This window comes from Pleurodeles waltl, chromosome 1_1 (assembly GCF_031143425.1).
Source record: "Pleurodeles waltl isolate 20211129_DDA chromosome 1_1, aPleWal1.hap1.20221129, whole genome shotgun sequence".
In the NCBI taxonomy this organism is placed as follows: Eukaryota; Metazoa; Chordata; class Amphibia; order Caudata; family Salamandridae; genus Pleurodeles; species Pleurodeles waltl.
In genome coordinates, this window is record NC_090436.1 from 145,756,304 (window position 1) to 145,779,933 (window position 23,630).

General features: G+C 43.1%; 1 protein-coding gene across 2 annotated transcripts in view; it reads right to left on the reverse strand.

Annotated features, from left to right (window-relative positions):
* The window catches only part of MYO5B (myosin VB), an 842,958-nt gene that overhangs the window by 142,448 nt on the left and 676,880 nt on the right, over window positions 1-23,630 (reverse strand). For both annotated transcript variants that reach the window (XM_069219220.1, XM_069219218.1), the window contains exons 21-22: window positions 22,889-23,128; window positions 18,123-18,359 (exon numbers count right to left, since the gene is read on the reverse strand). In XM_069219220.1, the coding sequence (XP_069075321.1) occupies window positions 18,123-18,359; window positions 22,889-23,128 (477 nt within the window). The remainder of the gene's footprint in view (window positions 1-18,122; window positions 18,360-22,888; window positions 23,129-23,630) is intronic.

Here is a 23,630-nt window from a genome sequence, read left to right on the forward strand (position 1 = left end):
GTGTAGTATGTGTAGTATGTAATGTGTTTAGGCCATTAAATACATTATTTATAAAATAATTCAAATATTTTTAAAGGTTAGGGTTAGGTAAGCAAATAAATTATAAACTATTTAAATAATTTAACAATCAAGTGGTGAAATTAAATTACTATAAAATAGCTGAAGAAAAGCATAATTAAATACATTTGATGTCAATATAAGGTAGCAGTAGGGTCACTGTACTGGTGGTTTACAGTGTTAAAATTAATGAAAAAAATGGCTTTAACAATGTAGTGGTAGTGTATGTAATGACTGAGAGGCATATGATGTAGTGGAGTTTAATTTATTAACTAGCAATCGAAAACACATGCTGAGACAATTAAAGTAATGACACAATGCAGCAATAACTGTCTGCGCATTGTGTACTTGGGATGTCTGGATGATTCATACAAACTTTATTCTTTATACAGTTTTGGTTAGCCTTGACAATATTGCCTCTGCTTATAGCGAGGGGAGCTCCAGCAGGTGAGCGTGCTCATGCTGAACCCCTTTGGTTGGCAATATTCTCAAATAAAAAATCTGAGCTATTGTTAGGGTCGGGGAGGTAGTGTTAGGATCTCCATCTCTGGAAGTATGTGTTGAGGTGGTCCAGCTCTGAGACCTTTTCCTACCAGCTCTAGGACCTTGAAACTGGTGTTAGGGTCATCAAGGCTTGAAAGGTATTTTGCATTCTCTAAGACTAGCAGATTGTGTCAGGGTCATCAAGACAGTGACACTGTTTTACATTATGGAGGTCTGGGATCTCATGTTAGGATCTTCAGGTCTCAGCTACTGGATCTGGGACCTTTTGTTACTGTTTCAAGGTTCAGAAACCTGTGCTAAGGCTTTAAGTTCTGCGAGTGGTGTTGGACCTCTGCGGGACCTGTTCTATCATCTTCAGATCTGGGTTTGGAAGTCTGTTTTAATGTCTTCAGACCTTGAAAAATACACTATCTCTCTTTTTTATTTTATTTGATGTGTATTTGGTATACAATGCTCACAGGAATATAATTAGCAGAAATGCAAATGTTACTCACAGATGTGAATCTGCACAGCAAACCTGTGTAAATCAGTGGGGGTTTTCGTCACTCTACCTAAATTCTTGTATGTTATAAGCATTTGTTAATGGTGTTTCAATAGTGGTGTTTACCCTGTTTATGCTTGTGCCCAGTTTGTATTTGTTAGGAGATGGTCAGCTGAATGTAGATAACAGTCACATTTCTTCATGAAGTTGCAGTGTGCTGAACTGTTCCTCACACAACGTAAGGCGTCAGCCACGACTGGTGACACTAAAGTGGGAAAAGTTGGAGTCATAGTTCAAGTTAACCACTTTCCTCAGTGGCCTGGGTTCCAGTTCACTAGTGCTACACTGGGCACGGTGTTCCGTTGAGTTTACTATGAGACCGTCTAACACAACATAGATGCAACCAGGAGCTGCATGAGCATAGCTATAAGCAGCACAGTGCTGGGTGTTATACAGAAGGGCAATGTGGGGGATCTTTGTTGCAAAGTGCGTGGACTGCAAGGCTGCGAGGAAGCAAGGTGGCATTGTGAATATCTGGGGCTCTTCATCTCCTGCTGTCCTCCTTCTGTAATCAACAGCAGCTGCTGTGCATCACTGTGCATTAATCCTGTACTCATATCGGTGTTCCTGTATCTCCCCGGTTGCTCCACTGATGGAAAGGTCACTAAGAGCCTCATGGCGCTGCCACCTCCATATGCGCAGTTGGAGGCTGAGGCACCATGTACACACAGGGTTGAAAATAGGTCACTTCTATAGATGGTACCTGATTTCCCCAGCTGGAGAAGGAGAGACATGCGGCTGACACGGACCACATTTTACATGTGTACAAATGGAGAGCCCAGGAGGGGCAGGTCCCAGTCAAAATTTTAGGATGACCACTGACCATGCAAAGGAGTACATTTAAATTAACTGTATATATATTTATAATATTTTGGTTATCTTAAACATCTGGCATTAATGTGGTACGCTTTCAGGCAAACATTGTAAATTAAAGTCAAAGCCAGAGCATATAAAAAAGCACATGTGGGTGCTGCACACCAAGCCATCACAAAAGAGAGCTTGAAATAACTGGGATAAGGGTAAGGGATTCAGAAACTTGAAGGGCTAAGGTGAGAATGTTTTTTCACCTGACTCGTTACTTGAACCAGTTTGCCACCCATGGATGTATATTTAATTTGGGTAAATAACGAGCCAGCTGTATGCTGACTGTCCCAAGGACCTTTTTGGGATGTAAGGGCACAGCTTTCATCACCAGTGAAGAGGTCTACCTTCATCAAGCATGTTAAATGTCATCAATAGTGTCCGAAAGTTGATCAAGTTGGCAACAGATAGCCAACAGTGGTGTAACGCATGGCTCTGCAGCCCCTGCAAAAAGTGTACAAAACAGTGATTGATAGAATGCTTGAATTATTCTCAGCCACTGGTAATCACTCGGGCCACATCCCAAATTATTTATTTTGTACACCCAGCCACCTCAGTCTGAACCCAGCTATATGCAAATCAGTCTTGATACTGCTCCAATAGGACAAGTCCAGCCCGAAGTGCCAAGCCAGGTCCTCTCGGGGTTAAAAACTGATGGATTGGGATGTGTCCCTCAGTGCTTGCCAGTTGCTGAGATTAAGTCAAATGTTTGATCAATCACCTTGTTGTTTTTGCTTATGACCCCCTAAGTGCGCCGGGTATGCCCAGAAGTGGGTCCTGGGTTCACTGTGCCACTGGAAACAAGCTATACTTGGCTGAAAAGCCCTAACTAGGGTGAGACTGATCCTAAGTTCCTTGTGTTCCAGTTCAGGGAGGACCTGGCCTGGCAGTTTGGAGTGGACTGTTCCCATGAGGAACAAGGCCAAGGTTGATTTCCATTAGGGGTGGGCGGAAGTCGGGGAGTTTACTCCACGGAATTCCGTGGAGTATCACAAAAACTCTGCAAGATTCAATAGAGTTCCGCAAGCAGACAAAAATTGGTACGTCATGCTAATTCTCTGGAAACTTGTCCCTTGCTAAGAAAGCAGCACAAACTGCACCACATGCCACACCAGAGGGCGCTGCTGCTTAAGTTGGTTTTGCTACAGCTTGAGTAGATTTTCTACTCGAGTGGCAGCTTTCCAAACACAGACATCACGACCTCCCACAACCGTACGCGTTGGGAAAATGTCCCCGGGTGCCCTTCTAGCATCCAATTCTCAACCATGGTCACCAACTTACCACTGGTAAACTGTACGCAAGAAAAAAGTCCATCACGCTGGCCAGAATTTCACGTTACATGCATAACTTGCAGTGGCCAAAACTCTGTGAACTCAGCCGGAGGAGCAGAATTTATCGTCCACCCCTAATTTGCATATGGCTGGGTTCAAACTGAGGTGGCATGGTGGACAAAAAATGTTGGACTGGGGTGCAGCCCTGAGCGATTGCCTGTGGCTGAAATTAATTCTAGTATTTCATCCATCACCTTGTTTTTGTATTTGCAGCCCCTGTGGCACGGACCCCTAGGCGGATCCTCATTCCACCCATGGCCAATAGGTATTTGTGAGATATGGGAGTCTCAGGGGATCATCATCACAGTCTGTGAAGGGAGGTGCATCATTATGCGTTACGCTATTGATAGCCAATGCATTCTCCTTGGGGCTGGCTACAGTGATCACAGAGATACAGCCTAGTAGCAACTCTCACTGCAAAATTTTGAATGCTTTGTAGACACTTTATATCATTTTCTTATAGCCCCCCCACAAAATCTTGCTACAACAATCTACCAGTGAACAATTAATAGCCGTAGGGGTTGTTGCTTTGTCACCTGGGTCTGTAAACGTGAATGATGGCAAAAAGAGTGACCACAAGATTTTGTGAATTGATGAGGGTAGACTTCCATATTTACAGATAAACATCAAACCTGACCCCTGTGTTTATTACTGTTGATACAGACAGTAATCACCCAGAGGCATTAACTACAAGCATCTCTTTGTTTCCTAGAGAGCGCTGGCCGGTCCCACCTGTTGACAACAACTCATGTTGAGGGTGAACCAACTCTCACTCATACACCACTGGATCTCTTTCCTCCAAGGTACGCAGGGTCTTGAGATCAGAGGCAGGATGGTGTGGTACAGCAGCACAGGTAGAAAAAATGTTGGTCCACTTGAGTAGCACTTCTGATAGCCACTGGTCAGGGAAGTACAATCACTATATGTAGCACGTGAAACAACCTCAATGCACCCAATGGTGATTCAGTTTGCTGATTGCGCAGCATGATGAAACAAAAGTAACTTCACCCTGGACGTGTTTACTCTAAATAAAAGCTGCTTTTGAGTTGTCAAAAAGAAATATCAGATTTAATTTTGCATCTATGGAGATTAACAGCATTCTAATTCTGATAAAAAAAATTGAAAGCTCTAATAATGATATTGATATCTTCTGAGATGTTCTAGTGACCAGAATTCATTAGGTCATGTGGAAGAATTTGAAGCTCCCCTAGTCATAAGTATACCGATGTATAGGTGAAATTATTGCATTTAGCGCTAGCACAGTAGATTGCTTTGCAGTTAGAAGAGAGCAGGCAGACACTGTATGAAGGGACGTTTTTCTACACAAAGGAAAGAAAATGCAATATCTTGGGAAATCTGTGCCAAGATGGGGTCACTGTCTACCAGTGGCGGCCACTACAAATCTCAAGGGGGGTAGGGAGATGGGGGTAGTTGGAACAATAAAATAAATAAATAAAAATAAAAGTACCTCTCCTCTGCCGCTGGACACCTTGCTCCTTTCCCGATGGGGTTGGTGTCCCAGCAGTCCCTGGGACACCAGAACAGGCTCCCCAAGCAATTCTGGCACTGCTCTCATGCTATGGATTGGTCTGAGCAGCTTGGTCTGCCACTCAGACACTGCATTGGAGTATCTGCTATTTCTCCAACCTAGCTGTGCAAGACAGCCGGGAATAAGAAACCTAAGTGCGCCTGTCAGTTTGGCCAGCCTAAAACATCTGGCCAAATGCGGATGCACACATAGGTGTACTCACTCCACTCCTCCTCCTCCCTCCAATGGCACAGCCCTGCTTCTTCCTGCACATGCTGGCTCACAGCCAGCAGCTGAAAAATAAAACGATAATCAAATATTGTTTTAATTTTCAGCTGCTGGCTGAGGCAGTGGGGCGACGCTCCTTCGCCATTGCAGAGGGGCTGTCCCTGCTGTCCACACCGAGGTTCAAGGCAGCCACAGAATTCTGTTCATTCCTAGGAATAACTGTGTCTTACAAGGATAGTTTCTTAGGACTGATACCAGGAGTGTTAATTAAAACATGCCAATTGCAATTACATTAAAACTAAGAAACTAGTAAACAACACAAGGGCTGCCATATGCCTGACAGATGGGCACAGAGGGATCAGGCTGAAGCAGTGGAGTGAAAAATGTGTCAGAAAACAATGTAAGCAGGCAACTAAAGCCTGCATAGAATTACAGAACAGGTAACCCACATTCTTAGCTTTGTAAAAATGTGCAGCACTGTGATCTCGCAGCATATGTGCTCTTTTGAGAGCAAACCATGGTAGGTGCTTGGGAATGTGCTACAGTGGTTTCAGGTACAGTATTCAGTTTCCTAGGCATTCGGGGTCAGTGCTGTGGTACCTGCACGTGGTGATGCCAGGCATGGTTTGGTGTTTGCAAGAGGTCGAGAGGACAGGAAAGCACGTGCTATTGCGAGCCGAGGGGTACGTGTGTAGGGAACAGGAGTAGGCCACAAGCAGTAACAAGTGCGACATTGATGATAGTGACAAATTGACAGGTTGCTGGCTCTTAACATTTTGAGGTTCATGTAAGGAATGCACATTAAGAGTGGGAAAGGAAATTCAGGATTCAGAACTGGGAATAAGCTGTAAGTGCGCATAAGGGGTGGTGGCACCCAGAATGAGGGGCAATGTCAGAGTTCATTTGAATTGAGGAGGAAGTAAAGGTAGGAATTGAAAAGTAGGGAGACACAGCGAAAATAATTGATGAATATACAAGTGTTCTCAATCCCTGGAAGAGATGTGGTGTTGGAAAGACACACATTTTTAGGTCGAGCACACAAGCGATTTCACCTGTTGTAAGTCTTGGGGGCTTTTAATCATGCCCACCACACGCCCATCACTTTCACTCGTTTGTGGGCTTGGCTTTCAAAAATCATTTTTTATCATTGGTAAATGCTTTACGTTTGTCCCTCTTTGGGGCGGTATTGTTACCGTCTTGGACACTGACCCTGTTACATGGATAATTGCACTTTTGCTGATGCGTTTGACTGCGAGCGAACTTCCTTTTCCTTCTGTGTCTCTCCTTCGCGCTCATGCGCTTTGAATCAGCTCGCTTATGTCAACTGTTTTACTTTTCATTTTCAATTTATGTGGCAAGAAAAGTCCAGTTAGGAAATTGTAATGCCAATAGCTGTACCTCGAGCATATGCAAGACCCACTGAATTGCAAATGCTTGTTTTAAATGGAACAGTTTGCCTGGGGAAGCAGTAAATGACTTTGTACCTGCACCACAAACACTGAGAGTCACTTGAATGTATCGCAATTTGAAGAATGAATTAATCAGGGACTAACTAATTGAAAAGACTAACAGTAACAGAATTAAAGAGAAGTCATTATTAGCTAAGGATTCCCAGTTAGAAGCTGCTTCAAGCATAGTGAGAGGGAGTCAACACTCTGAGATATACATCTGAGTGAAAGAGATAAAAAGCATATACAAGGGGGTTGAAAACGGAAATGCAAAGCTAAGCAACCTCTAATAGGCAGGGTGGGGTGAAGGTACAGGAAAGAGGGGTTTGCACGAGAGCTATGAAAGTGTGCACTTCCGTTGTTGAAAGAACACATTTCTGGAATGCCAAACCCTGTCCAGCTTGCGGGCAGGTGTGTTGCAAGTGTAAAGAGAAAGGGCACTTTCCTTCAATATTTAAGGCAATCAGCGGTATTTAGAAAGGTGTGCAAAACATTAGGAAAATGCTGTTTGGAGGAAGAAGGTAATTATGTTTAGATAATTTCTACAGAAAAGGGTACTGATTTTAGTGTAGTAGATGTAGCAAAGTGGAAGTAAATTAAAAGAAACCACCATAATACAGTGTGCTCATAAATGGTCAGGATGTTAGAGTCTTAGCAGAGTTAGGATCGCCATTTACCTTGATAGATGATATGGAATTATGAAGCTTCAATCAAGTCAATCTAGAATAGTCTGGGATTAATATATTTGTATATGGGGAAAATATTTGAGATGATTGGGACATTTGAGACCAAGCTGAAGTTTGAGGATACTTTAGCTACTGGTACAGTTTATGTGTGATGGAAGGATCAAGTGAGGACTAATATATTTGAGATTTGGGTGGGAAGAAAGGAGACAGGGACAAGTTGGTAGGAAGGTATTCTGAAGTTTTCACTGCAGGAAAACTCAAGGATTTGTAACACAAAATCCAACAGTTGTGAAAAAGGGGAAAAAGGCGCAATTTAACTTGAGGAAGGACTTGAAAAGGGAGCTAGAGAACCTATTTGCAAAGGGGATTGTTAAAAAGGTCAAAAGTTCAGAATGGCTAGGCTAGTGGGTTTGGCATGCAAGTCTTGAAAGGCATTAAGGTTGTGTTAAACTTGTACGGCCTCAATCCCAATATATAAGTAGACCGTGAACCCCTCCTCAACATTAATAAAATGTTGTGCATGTTAAATGTTGCACAGGTGTCCATATTCTGAGAACTGTTGTTGGCTTTAACTAGAGCTGTAAGAAGAATCCAAATGTCTTGCATCGTTTGCAGTTCCAAAGGGAGTGGATTGGTATAAACACACAGATTTCGATTAGGCTATGTGTCCTCTATGTCCTACAGAGGGATGAGTATGTTGTTCAGAGGCGTAGAAGGAGTAGTGTACTTCCAGGATGATATCCTGAAACATGGGTTGGATGACATCTAACATGACAAGACGTTGGGAGAAGTGTTGGAGGGTGTAAAAAAGCAAGTTGACACTCTGGAAGGATAAGTGCAGGACGGATTGGGCTACTTGGGCCACTTTGTATCGAACATGGGTATCAAACTGAAACTTAAAGTATATAGTGTAATTGAAGAAGCTCTTTTCCCAAGTGATACAGATCAGCTAAGCTTGTGTTTGGAGGCTTGTTAAATACTATGCCAAACTCATGCCACACTGTCAGTAACATGGCAGTGTTACCTAAATTGATTAAATGGAACAAAAAGTATGCGTGAAGTGTAAACTGTGAACCTACGTTTAGTCAGGTTAATGATATAGTTATGGCTCAAGCACTTAAGCCTTTTGTTACTAAGGATGTAAGCATCATTATGATGGACACAAGCAACCATGGGTTGAGGGTGATTTATTTGCAGAAAAGAATGGAGAAATATGAACCTTTCCACTAACAACCTAACGGGAAGCCAAACAGAAGTATTCCACAATAGAAAAAGGAGGCTTTTGAATTGTGGAGAGGTTAACATTTTAAGAATTTGTGTGGGTTTCTGCACTAATTTTACATACTGGACCCTTGATTGACTGGTTCAGCCTCCAGGGTAGAGGCAGGACTGTACTGTGTATTGCTTAGTAGCAGTATCACTTCTAGGAATTATAATACAAGTTGGAGCATGCCTCAAAGATAAAACAATGTTGCTGCACATTTCTTATCTAGACTACCTGTGGTTGATTATTTGGATGGACAAGAGTGTGATGATGAAGTAGATATGGTACATGTGGTGATCCTGGTTGGGTCAGTGTTGAATAGGGTGTTGCTTGAGGATTAGAAAAACATTTTGGAGGGGTATGAGGAGTTGGAACAAATCAAAGAGCATAACCTTAAGGGGTGCCCCCCTATGAAGCAGTTGCAAGGGAAGTTAATTCCCTTTGGACCTGTTGCAGAAAACGAAAGTGTAATGATGAACTTGAGAGACATGGGGGCTTGTTAGTTGTACCAGAGAAGTTGCAAGACAGGCGGCCTCATTTCAACCTTGGCGGTCCTAGAACCGCCAGGGCCGCGGTGGCGCCGCGGTCCGACCACCACATCACGACCATGTCGGAGCCGCCACGGTTGGACCACCAACACCGCCAGGTTGCCCCCAGCCGATGGCCTGGCGTGCCGGTGGTCTCAATTCACCGGGGCAGTGCTGGAGGCAGCGCTGCCCTGAGGATTACGAGTCCCCTTGCCGCCAACCTTTGCATGGCGGTCTCACCGCCATGCAAAGGCTATCGGAAAAGGGGCATCAGGGGCCCCCATGGACAGCCCGGTCGCACTTTTCAGCAGGAGACATGTAATGGGATTGGTGGGCGGAAAACCGGAGTGGAGGTATCCGCCACCGGCCTGAACATATATTGAGGCCCAGGGTGTTGAAATGTGTCCATGAAGGTTAGGGGCCATATCATTATCCCGTTCTTTCAGCTGCACCAGTGCAGAAGTGGTCTGCACATTTTTCGATCTTTAGTGCATACATTAACTCTAAAAATCTTTGTTAGTGGATAGGCTTCAGAAAGCAGAGCTTGGAAATACAGGACTTCGCGCTTCGAGTTTTGCTGTCAGTGGCACATGCAATAACTCACAGATTTTTCGAGCTAATGTTTGTGCTACAGAGGAAAAAATGAAAAACACAGATCCCTTGTTCGTTAGCGCAGCAAAAAGAATGAGCTCATGATGTGGCCCCCATACTGCCAGGTGTGGACAAAGCAAATAAGGCAATGCATTTGTTTTGAGTGACAAGATGTGTGTAACAACCTCACTGCCTGTTGTACTAGTGGTTCCGAAGATACTGCTTTGGAGTAAAGTAGCCTTGGACATACTGGGTCCATTGCGTACAGAATGCAAACACCAAAACAGTTATGCAGTTTATGCCGTAGATCACTGTCAGAGAAGGTCATCCTGGTGAAATAGTTATCGACAATGGAAGCTAATTGGCTTTGACAGATATGAAGGGTTTCCTTGTGTCTGCCGGTATTTGTATCACCCAGTGGTTTAATTGAGAGAGTTAATCATGTGAATAAGGATCAGTTGCAGTAGCAGGATTGGCAGCGAATGTCTCCATTCACGTAGTTAAAAGGGAGGGTGGACATGAGAGGTTCAGTACAAAGGAGAGTGAGGCTCAGTAAGAGAAGGTCAAGGAAAGAAGGTGATTGTGGGAGAATGGGTGAGAATCAAGAAACCTGTTCCTGTCCCAAATGGTCTTTCACGTTTTTTTGCACCCACGTGAGTGATAGAGGTGAATGATAATGTAGTGTGTTTTCTGATGGAAAGGACAAGCCCAGGTTTATTTCTGATCCAGGGCTTTAAGTGGAGTGTGTTTAAGCAGATCTCAGACCTCGCAGTAATTAAAAAGCAAATTTGGAGTGGTTCCATTCCGTGCTCTATTTTGACGTGTTTAACATTCCTAGCAAAAACAGTGATCGATTTCTTAACTACGACTTAAAAAAAACCTTAAGATATTCTGTGTCAGCAATGCAATCCATGTTTACATTTAACATATTTTACTTCTTCCTGCACTCCTCAAAAATATTTGCTTTTTTGAAGTTGTTGTGTTGCTATGGTGTTTTTTACATAAGTCATACTTTTAACTGATTACCTGCTGGCGTCCAAGTGAGTTCAGGTTGCCAGTGGGTGTTGAGCATGGGGCACGACTGAGAGCTGAAGGCAGTGAGAGTTGTTCACACTGCCTGTCAGAGGGTCCGAAGGTGTGCAGACTACGCACTCGTCCAGATCCAGATTTACCGCTGCCTTGTGCCAAAATCTTACGCCTTCTTGAGGCAGGTGTTCAAGGAGAAATATTTTAATTTCTCCTTGTTTGCCCTACTTTGCATGTACGCTTCATTCTTCAGTACGCAAGAAAAGTATTAAAGGATGGGTTTGTACTGGAAGGGTCTCCTTCCAGTCCAAAAACGATTCCTTACAGAACGCACCGATTCCTGCACTATGGCACAAGGATGGGTGCGTTGGCGCATGGCAGCCTAAACTGCACCAGCGCAGAAAGAGCGAAAAACAACAACACATCTTAGTAGATATGGAACTGTTCTACTCTCTACCTTCCATGTAATGCAGCACAGCAAGTTCAGTTTCTACGTTGCATGACTTTTCATAAATATGAGCCTCAGTTTTTGGCCTTTTTCCAGAGCGCACAGAGCAATGGTTGCATGTGTGCCAGTTGTAATTGTATGTGAGTGTAAGATATGCAGATGAAAGATTTCAGAAAGAAGAGATCAGAAGAAGGAGGTAGGTTTCTAACACAGAGACTGCAGGAAAAAAGTTGTATAAAGGAGAGAACGGGAATGTCTGATACACTCCGAAGGCCACTACCCCTTTCAGAGAACGTAGTAATGCTTAATTAAGAGTCTCATATTTTCAAAATTACATTGTTTGAATGCTAATTATTTACTACAAAATCATTTTTGTTATTAACTTATCTGACACAGATAACAAGCCTTGGCACATCCAATAGCTCTGGCTGGTTCTAGGTATGTGTTGGTTACAGTGTGACACGTATGGATGCATTCACATACAACTCACAGGAAGACATGCAAATGCTAGTCAGGAAGGATGCTGTGAGAAGCATAGGATTATTTTACATATTTATTGCAATGCCCTTAATTACATAGGACACACCGCTTGGACAGGATTTCTAGTTACACTTCTTTAGCCATGTCCCTGTTAGAGAACCCCCTCCCCATTTTCCATTCCACTTTAAGCATTACTGCGATCAAATGTGGATGGGAGCTGGAGTCACCGAAGAAGGAGAAGGCCCTGCTGAAGAAGAAGGAATAGACCTGTGTCTTATCAAGGTCTAGACTCGCCCCTGTTGATTTCGAGGACTTTGGGCCTGATTTAGATTTCGGCAAAGGGGTTCCTCCATCACAACCATAATGAACATCCAGTCCGCTGAAACCTAAATCCCATAGGAAACAATGGGATTTAGATTTCGGCAGAGGGGTTACTCCATCACAACCATAACGAACATCCAGTCCGCTGAAACCGAAATCCCATAGGAAACAATGGGATTGAGATTTCGGCGGAGGGGTTACTCCATCACAACCATAAAGAACATCCAGTCCGCTGAAACCGAAATCCCATAGGAAACAATGGGATTTAGATTTCGGCGGATGGGATATCTGTCACTGCTGTGACGGAGTAACCCCTCAGCCAAAATCTAAATCAGGCCCAATGTTGACAGCTATTCATTTTTTCCACTTCAAAGACTATGCTGTCATTTATTTACCTATTCTATCTTAGCTGTCCTTGGACCTATGATTCAGTAGTATACAGTAATTGTTGTATTTTTGAGAATGTTTTCTTTTTAAGGAAGGGCTGTATCTGGGGTCTCAGTGATGCGTTACAGCTCTGTAGGCTGTGCGTTATGTTCTGTATTCCAATCTTGGGTGATTTTTCACAGTGAACACTCTGGAACCGGTGCTGTAGCTGGAGAGCTTAATAAACTGCTGCTGGATGTCCGCGGGGAGGGGGTGGGGTGCTTGTTCCCCCCTCTAGATTTAGGTACAGCCTGGTGTGCAGGCTCACAGTGCAGCATAACACTACGGCCGCTGAAATCTTACGCTGCTTGCATTAGTATGGCTGATGATGTTAAAATGATGCCCACCCCGAAAAACTTTCTGCGGACGCCCATGTGTGGTGCTACAACTTTTGTCCTAGCAAGTGGAGTTTCTGGTAGCATGTTAGTCCCCATTCTGAGCTGCGCAAATCTGGGATGAACAATGTTTTCCTGCATGATGTGCAACAGGTTATAGCCAGTGAAAATGGAGAGGGCAAAAAACCCCAACGTGTGCAGTTTGCGCTTGGTTTATAATCCTGATTTTTAGGCGCAAATGGAAGCCTAACCGTATCCTTTAGTATAAGATCATTGGAAGGCGTTGGAAAGCAAAAAACCTTACTTTAGGGACAAGAGTCCTTGAACGTTACTTCACATGACAAGAAAATCATAGAATCGACTATATTTCTAAATCTGTGGAAGAGAATCAAACACTTATTGCTTAGGGTACAAACTTTGTGATATAGGATTCCTGATCTCCTTTTATTTCAGATCCACACCTGGCATCACGCCTCAAACAACGCGCGGGAGATTGTTCCACAGAAGGCCCGGTGAGGACCTAAATCAAAACTAACGAAGGACTAGGAATTTGTTTCTTCAGCTTCGCCCACACAATACGCATAAATTGCTGAAGCTGCCCAGTGCAGCAACCAAATTAAATGTCTCCTGGGCGGACAGGTGATAATTAACGTTGTTATTGCAAGGTTTGCTTATTTATGGCTCTTTCACTCGCTCAAACACACCCAGTGAACGCCAGAACCAAAATGAAACATTGCTTACTTTGAGGCACTGGGGATGAGGTGTTTTGTTAGATTCCAAAATAGCTTTGATATTGTGGTTCAGAAATTAAGCAACTAAAAGTGCCTGTTTTATCATCACACTGTAGTACGGACTTATTTTTGAATTCTGCTTCTTTAAAAGATAGGAACATAGATAAATGAATTTTCCACTTCAAACTGCGGTTGTGGTCCTCGAGTAGATACTGTACAGGTCCTATGAGAAAGATTGGTTTTTACATTAAAAAATTCTATATAATGTCCAGATCATAGCTAGCAAGTTTTTATATGTGACATTTCCATGTTTCAGGCCATGTGTGACATTTCAATGTCTTACGTGTGCAGTTTGAGTGATACTTTCTACTGAGTAAAATAAAGCAGGCATGTTCATGTAATGACATAAGTACCAGCAACTAGTCGTTTTGTGGGGTGAAATGGTCCAGAAACTGCCCTAAACAGCTTCAGCATACAAAAAAGTGTGAATGATTCTCAACCACTGGTAATTAGGCAGGGCTGCATCCCAGTCCATCCTGATTTTGCACACAGTGCTACCTCAGATTGGACCCAGCCATATGCAAATCAGCCTTGACCCTGCTCCTGTGGGAACAGTTCAGGCCAGGTCCCTGCTGAACCAGAACACCAGCAACCCAAGACAGGTTTCACCCCATTGGGGCTCATCAGTAGGGTTCTGCTTGGCTCCAGAGGCACAGTGTGTAATGTAAAGATTCTGGAGAATGTTAAAGACTTTGAAAACAATACCTGTTGCATCGACATAAGATTATAATGGCTGAATCAAAGCTGCCACGCTTTATAGGTGACATTTCCATGTTTCAGGGAACTTATGTGTGACATTTCAATATCTTATCTGTGACAGTTTGAGTGACACTTTATACTTAGTAAAATAAAGCAGGCATGTTCATATAATGAGCTAAGTATTGGAAATTACTCGTTTTGTGGACTGTAATGGCCTAGAAACTGCCTTAAAACAGCTGCACTGCTCCAGAACTGCTTGTGCTGGGTCACTAACCTATCCCTTTTCTAATATGAGACAGGCCACCTGACAGCTGTAGCACCTAACTCTGTTTTCCTCTGCACCCTCTGCTGGTGAATGGTTTCAGATCATGACAGACAGTGGGTAAACATTCCAACCTCTCCCAGATAAACACACACTGCAGACGTCAGTGACTGCCTGCTGAAATGGACCCCAACATTTGCAGATGCTGAGCATTCCCATACAATTTGCCTTAAGCGCTTTGCAGTTCCAAACGTGATGGGGAAGTGAAGGGGCCTTTGTCATTGTTGGGAAGCCCAAGGGCCTGATTTAGAGTTTGATGGTAAATGAAAATTCTCCTGTTCCTGGAGTGCCAATACAGAAAGATAATCTACTGGTGGTATTTGCTTCACCAAACTGACTCTGTGGTGAAGCAAATTCCACTGCTGCATTCTCCTCCAAGTTTAGTACTTCCAACTCTGAATCAAGCCGCTAGACTGCTGGACTGACACTGAACTACTATAGTGCAAATGGAGCAGCATCCATCCTTCCCTTTAGATACATATCTGGAAGTGTGTCATCCCTCTTCTGCATTGCTGAATTCCTATTCTTTATTTTCACTCCCTTGCCCCCTTCAATTCACTCTTTCTTTCCCAGTCTCTTGTTCACTGCCTCCTCTGCACCCACACTCACATTCCCCATGTAAGCACCTGCTTCTGTAGTCCTCCTTTCAGAAGCTAACTTGTGACCTGTTTGTAGAGCTCTCTGTGATGCTAATACTGACTGTGGTTGTGCTATTAATGGCCTGGCAGGAGAGCAAATGACAATAATGACGTAAAGGGAAGGGGTCAATCAGCTGCCCGAGATAATGGGCACTCAGCACCAGCTATGCTCTTCACATTACAAGACCTTTTCAAAATCCTGGGTGGGTGCACCACACTGAGTTCCACAGTGCAAGTGGGTCTTCGCCTTTGCTCTGAGCCAACCAATCAATACCAACAAAGAGCCTCCATATAACATAGCAAGCGTTGCCCTAACCATGACATTGATCACCTTGGTAACAAAAGGCCCCAAGCCACGGCAGTACTCACTATTAGTCCTATAAACTGGGAGATATTTATAAACAACAGTCAATGTGTCCATTGAGACTGAACATGAGTTCTAACGATCTTGTGTGCTTGTGGTCATGAGAGAAAAATTCCTACTGGTGCTATTCCATCCTGCGTACAGCATATCCAAAAGCAGATTCTCACCGAATTATTGAAAAATGGAGAATTCCCCTAACTGCTTAATATATAGGATACCAGCGTGCCTCTAGAAGTGAATTTCAAGGGGGTACACACACTGGGCCAGATTTAAAAGTACCAGGGCCATTTAGGTAATATCTTTCTAATCTATCTATCTATCTATCTATCTATCTATCTATCTATCTATCTATCTATCTATCTATCTATCTATCTATTGATTTCCATGTGTGTTGTGTGTGATAAAATGTTGTGTTGTATGTGTGCTAAAATGTTTAACTCTGATTCTGTATATGTTTATATGTCTATAACTTTATATGTATGTATACAATGTATATCAATCTGCTGTATCCATACTAAGATGATACTGGAGATGATGTACTGTCTGAATAAAAACATTTTTCTCTTCAATGGAACACAGTATATGCAAATTCTGGGAAACACCATGGGCAATTACTTAGCCCCCTGCTATGCTAAAATGTTGATGGGCTGGTGGCAGGAGCACATGTCCATGGTACCTGTTTTTCCCAGGACATGGAAAAGATAGTGATGTGGGCAAGACTTACTGATTACTTATTTATCATATGGCACAGCCAAAAACTAGATTTAATACCATTGATTTGACAGGCTTTTATACATGTTGTAATTGTAAAGTCTGTAAGCACTCTAAGAATACCAGTAGTTATGATCTTTTGAATAGAAAGGCACCAAAGGAAATATCTCAATTTACATGCTTTACTAACTATGTGATCTATGTACTATGCTGCCCTTGTGATTTAAGATGTGTGGGCAGCACATTCACCCAGTATGTAAGAGGCTACTAGAACGTATGAGAACAATTGTTAACCGTGACAAACACTATTCAGTGGCAAGACACATTGACAGTGATTGTAATTTGCTGGAATACTGTGGTATGGAAAAAACTGAGGTGGATCCCAGAGGGAGAGACAGACTATTGAAACTGAGGAGGAGAGAGCCTTGGCACATAATTGATCTGAATACAAAATCACCATTTGGACTGAACTTGGATGAAGAGTCATCAGTACATCTGGGTTGTCCTATCAATATCATGATTGGTGGTAGCATTATTTTACTATATATATATATATATATATATATATATATATATATGTATATAAGTTTGGGATTTTCTGTATTGTGATCTGCTACTTTTAGTGGACTTGTTGCCCTTTAGGCTTAAGTGAATTTTAACAGAATAGTTTTTTTTCCCCACTAATTCTGATTATTGTTTTTTTCCCCATTCACAGGGAGGAGAGGAAAGGACTTTATACACCTGGCTCAGCTGTGGTGGATGAGAGATGCTCCCGGTAGAGGCCCCGCCACCTACCTTACTCTTCCGTATGAGATATTCTTTTGAACATTTTGGTGGGTGACTATTTTTTTATAACAATCGATATGCATGTTTTGTAGCTCTATGTTCTTTATGGGAGGACCACATAAATCTGCAGGTTTTAGGAAGCTGCGATATACTGCAGGTACAAATCCTTTGGCCTGCCTAGGCTTCATTGTATGTTTGTCTGGTGCAATTCACTATTAAGATGCCCACTTGGGCTAAGTCTTGGGTTATTCATATCTTGTGCACACTTACATGTCTTTAATTGATTGACTGATGGCTTTGTATCCACTTTTATGCGTTAGACACATATTATGGTGTAATGCCAGTGAGGGTGATCAACGTTGTTGTGCTGAAACGTGTCACTTAGCTGCCACTGATGGAATAAGCTCATATGTGAATTTGACAGTCCTGAGTGTGCTTTTGGTTATTCTGGAGACTTTGATGCCAAGAAGTATGTATATCATGAATACTGGAGCCCGTATTGCTTGTTATTTCCAACTTCCCCTCAGTTTCTCTCCTGGAGATTTTGCCTGCTTTGTGCAGGTGAAATCTCTGTGAGGATAACAGTGAGTTTGAGGAAAATCAGCAAACCTTGTAACAGGAATTTTCACCCCATTTGAACTAAGGGCCTACTCCAAATTCAAGCCAAAGTGGCAATTGATCCCTTTACGTGCTCCGGTAACCCCGAATCCCTGACACCAAAAACCTATCTAAGACTACTAACCTGCAGTTTTCCCAATGCCTATCATTAGCTAACTCCAGCACCAGCTCCCTACATAGGAGCACCACAGCTTAACACAGTTACTAGTGGCAGTTCCCTAACAGCCTAATCCAATTCCCTGTGCGACTGATCGTATTATTCTATTAGAATATGAAACCCTACATCCCTGGCCATCTGCACACAACTCCTAGAGCCCAACCACTGACAGATGCCAGGCAGATAAACCCACACTCTTACTACCATTATCACACAATTCTTGCCTCCAGATTCACTAGCCTCCTTGATTCCCACTCACAATTCATGTTCTTCACTGCAAACTACAGACCCCTAAACCTTTACCCTTATTTTAATAACTATACAGTTTGTGCAGTTCGAAATCTGTCATTCAGTGTTAATGGCACTCAGTGTCTTTGTACTAAGGCTTAAAGCTTTTAAGCTATTTCAGGCCTGGCTTTAAAATTTGGGCGTACCTTTTGTAGAAGCCCTTTCTCTGTCGTGTACGTGTCTTCTAAGATCTTGCGCTCGCTCCGCGCTTTCGCTAGGTCACCGCGGAGCTGCTCAATTTCCTCCTGCAGGCTTGCCAGTTGGTTCTCGCCCTCTTGGGTTTGCCGTTGCCGCTGCAGCTCCTTCTGCATTTTCTCCAGCTCCTGGCTGTAGGAGCTAGTGACAGAGGATAACTGCTCGCTCAGGTTCTTATATTCCTTGTTCTGCAAAAATGGCGCCAAAATACAAAGGTTCAGGCAGATAGCAGAATCACAGATGCAACAGTAAGAAAGATATAGGATAAAACATAAACATCACAAATGATATGTACATGAATGGGTAAGAAGCAAGAGAGTGCTTTACACTGATGCAATATGCTTGGCGTAAATGAGAAGGGAAAAATGCACAGTGTCACATATTACCAATAAACAAAATTAATATATAATACATTTAAAGGTAGCAAAAAGGAGAGCTCTACTACTATTGTGACAGCGAAGGGAACGAGGTAAGAAGGGCCAATTTTTCCGGGCCGATGGATGGACCTCTCACTAAGATAGAAATATATTGAGGCTGCAAGTTTGGAAACTTTCACAATGTAAGATGGTCAATAGTTTGTACTAAGCATGATAGTTAGGTCTTTATCTCTCCATGAGTCCTGAAGAGGCCTGTATGTAAAAGGGCCGAAACGCATCGACATTTAGACAAGGAGGTTGCAATAAAAAATAGTTTACGTCTGTACTTGGATTAGAGCTCACATCTTTCCCTTAATAAGTACTTAAGGAAAGCAGAAATATTTGATGTGACAGCTTTGGCAACCATCTCTTTCATGTGGATGACAGTCTCAATACATTGACAACCACATTTTCAAAATAATTGTGGAGACCGATGAAGACAGTGTCTGTATATGCGTGTATATTTGTATATATGTTTCTGTAAATAATTGTGATGTAATTCTATTTGGACATTATACATATGACGTTTGTTTTTCGCTTTGGTATTATGTCCAAAAATGAAGAGAATAACTTTGTTGTAATTAAAGTACATTGCCAATGATCAATTTAGAAATTCATTGTGAGTAATTCAATATTTGGATCTGTCCCTACTATTGTACCACTCTTGTTTCTGGAGTACATTTATTCTACCCAGGTATAGTAGGGTTATAAGGGTAGACTCCTTGTTTTTCTTCATATGTTTGGTCTGAATGGGGTTCGTTTACATAGTCAGTGGTTATGTGGAAAATCTTTCATGGATCTGGACGTCACATAGCAGGGTTGACCCCTAATATAGAATACATAGCGTGAAAGGCCACATGGTACCCTGCCGACTTTACACATTTCACAGAACACATTAGACATGCTAGGTTTCCTACCAGGCAAAACTGAATACATGGAATAAATGTTTGTTTCAATATTAGGCAAAAGAGCAAAGAATTTGTACTGGAAGGAATGGCAAACAGCCTGCATTTGTGCAGAGTATTAGTTGCTGCAGTATCCTCAGAGTCAAGATGCAGACCTGCTATGTAGAGGTCGTTATCTTATCCCAAGCATGTCTTCTCTATACTATGGTTCTCCAGATCTGGGGGAGCTTGTTTTCTACACTGCTGCTCCTCCACTGCTCTGTCCAGAGGCCCCTTTTCATCTGTGTTACTCTCTGCCTCAAGACCGGGAGAGGGTAGCATCGAGCTGGAGCACTGAGTGACTTTTCCTTTTTGCACATTAGTTTAAAATTTATGAGTATCAAGTTTACTTCAGTTGGTCACCGTCAGTCAAGTTGCCTTTGAAGACAGGTTATTTACACAGTGCTGCACATTTTGTTGCATACTCATAATGATTTATTGCATGCCACCTCAAGTGACAAATCCTGCCCACCAGGGTCTAGTTTTACCCTTCGTTGTTTCGTCTAACTGCTGGTGATGGACTAGTGATTACTACCATAGAAACTTCCCACACAGCTATGGGCTGAGGACGGAGCAATGATCGGTCCACTATGAGGGTCCCACACATCCATGCGCTGATGATAAAGCCACAATTGGTACATTTAAGAAGTCACACGCCATTTATGTGGTGATGATGGAGCCACAAATGGTATCTTAGAGGAGTCACAAGCCATTTATGTGCTGATGATCGAGCTTGTCATGGGTACCCTAGAATAGTTCCACAAATCTATGTGCAATAAATGAGCAGTCATGATTACCTTAAAAAGGCTCCCACACATGCACACACACACACACACACACCCATGTTCCAATGATGAGGCCTCCATGGGTTCCTTGGCACATAAATGCGTGGGACCCTTGTAGTGTACCTATGACAGGCTCCTTCATCAGTACATAGATGTGTGGAACCCTTCTAGAGTGCAAGGAATTGGAGGACGTTTGGAGGAGGACTGGAGCACCGAGTGGAGCGAGGATTTACGCAGGTCTGGAGTGAGGATCAGAACAGGACTGGAGCAAGTACTGGAGCAAAGCTGGAGCATCCAAGGAGAACTGGACACCAGAGAGCGAAGCACACAATGAAGATTATCCGTAGTGTTGTGGCACGAGGATGTAGCAGAAATCTCCTCCTGAGTTAGGGGAGGAACAGGAAGTTATCCCAGACTTCCCCTCACCACCATCTTGGATTGAGAAGAAAACACTTTCCCTCTATCCAACGTCTTCCATCTTTCTTTTGAAAGAAGAAACTTCCAGTTACTCTCAGCGCCTGCGGGAAGCAAGAAAACACAATGCCTGCATCCCTGGAAGAGACGCTGGTTCCGTCGTCTCTAGGGGAAGGAGAGCCTGCACGACAGCCCGCACCAGTGGCGAGTGCCTGCTAGTAGTGGCCACTGCTAGGATTGGCACTGTCCTGCTCACTCGTTTGTTGCCCAGCCATGTTAGAAGAGTTAATCTGTGATGGCCGGGCAGAGGGGCATAACAGTTTAGGTGATGCAGTGCTTAATTTGTAAATAAATAAGTGCCAGGGCCCTCGTCAGGAGGCCACTGCACCTTGCACCACCCATTGCCCCCTACTAACCATCACACTTTCTACAAGTGGGACAATTCAGACTATTACAGGCCCCCAAAGCTAAATGAATGGCTTGGGAAGTAAAATAATGAACAACTGCTGTTCTGCTCATCTCTAATTTACACTAATAAGGCCCACCATGTGGCAAATGGGCATAAGATCCGCTTTTGACAATTAAGTGCCAGTACAGAGCACCAAAACCCACTGGCTCTTATTAAGCACTAATGTGATGTCACTACCTGTAATACCACTAAAGATTATGAAGTTTGTGTGGTGTTACCAGAGTTTGAGATTTGTGTGATGTAATATCTGCCATGTCATTAGAGGTTAAACCTCATGTGATGTCATTATGTGTAATGTCACTGGAGCGTAAAGGTTGTGTAACATCACTATCTATGATGTCACTGGAGCACATGATTTACTGAGCGTCTATTCAGAGGGCTTATCCTTTGCACCCCCCCACCCCCCGAACCCAGGTGTCTTAGAAAAGGGGAGACACACGCACACAGGATGGTCTGCATGGGCATCAAAGCACCCTTTCATTCTTGGGGCAATGCCAAGTTTGGCCACAGGATGAGAGGGTGGGAGGGGGGTGATTGTGGATTGACAGGTGTAAAAACAAGACATAACAGGGTGTAGAGGTGAGTGGGAGAGAAAAATGTGTGGGTACTGGAGTGTGAGAGGGAGCACATGAGTGTTGACTCTCGGGTATCTCTAGTTAGTTAGAAATACAAGTCTGTACCTCTATGGCACTCAACAGGGGTGTCCCTTATTTCGGTGAGCCTCCTTTTTCTTCATTATCACAAAAGACAGCACCTTCAAGTAAGTGAGTTCAGGATGTGCACTGTACAAAATCCCCTCATGTGTGATTTAATAGCCTACAATGTTGCTCCATCTATAGCAAGACCCTAGGCCACAGAGATTGTACACATGACAACAGACTTGCCTCTTAGTTCACTAACAGCATTGTCGGTTCATGTTTAAAAACTCTTACTTTTAATGAGTACATCTCAATGTAGGGCTATAATTTGATTGCTAAGGTGATTCTACACACAATTTTTTAAAATTTTTAAGCACATTATTATATGTTTACATGATGTTTGTTGCATCATTTACATGGCGTCGGCTCGGCTATCCCTCTAAAGTTGCTGGCTCATCCATCACTACTACTCATGTATGAATATAGTAAGTAAACAATTGAATAAATGCTTTTTTTCCACCAGTTGTATTTCGATCTCTCCAATTACCCATGGAAGGCCATTTTAGATGTCCAGACCACATGTAATATGTTCCTTTTAAGGAGCTACATCTGAATCTTAGGCTCAAGACCAGATGTGTCTTGAATAAAGTGCAGAGATGTAACATCAGTTTTCTTTTCAAAAGTGGATGGTTTAGTGTCCAAGTCAGTTACATGCACATGCAAAGAAAAGTCCAGAGAGGTGTGTGGGGGATTATTTATTGACCTGGAATAAGAGGACAGATAACTGCATTGAAAAGGAACATGTGGAGTTTACAATGCTGTCTACTCTAAATTAGGCCTTGAGTCATTTTCCCAGAAGAGTTTTGTTTAAGTGCTGAAGCCTCTATTATAACCCAGGTCTCCAGGTTCTAGAGTCACTAAGTCATACTACCTCACTACAGGCAATGGAATGGGAGAAAGCCTAGTCAAATGAAACATTGGCAGTGGCAAATGATGCATTCATAGTATTGTGTTGACCTCTGACAGTGCTACCAGCTGCCTGGTAACTCACCTGATCATCGATCTTCCTCTGCAGTTGGACCACCTTGTTCTCCATGCCGATATTCAGCTTCTTCAGGTGCTGCGCTGAGCGTGCCTCGATCTTCAGCTGCTTCAGCGCCTGCCGCGCCTTCATCCGCCTGAAGTAGCACTGTATGACGATGGCAGCGCTCCGGAACAGAACAAACCTCCTGCGAGCCATCCAGCGTCGCGCGTGCTTTTGAATGATGCTCGCCTTGTGCTGCAACAAGAGCTACGACACAAGATGGAGGAGAAGTCATGAGCGCTGGAATGACGACGGGTTGGCCCAGTTCTCTATTGCAGAGATTAGTCCGAGACAAAAGTGGCTCTAAAGACGTCATGATAATAGTATACAGATAGAATAATCATTGAACGTGCACCTGCATTGAGTGGCGATAGTTGTGGAATGATAATACCTTATCCAAGGGGTTACCACCTCTTCTTGGTTTATAACAAATGTGTGTCTTATACATGGGATTTTCCCATTACTACTTCTACCACTATTGGCGACATCTACATTGCAAATACTACTCCACACCCCCTCTGGGCGCTGGCACTGAATTGTTACAAAGTATAACCCTACTGGGAATTTCTTGCCTATGTGTTTCACAACCCTGTGTGGCATCAGGTGTATTAAAGATGTTTTTTAGGGGAGTATTAAATTTAGAGTAGAAGACGTGTCCACCCTTGCTCAAGTATACTTGCAATTTTGATATCAACTATTTCCTAAATTG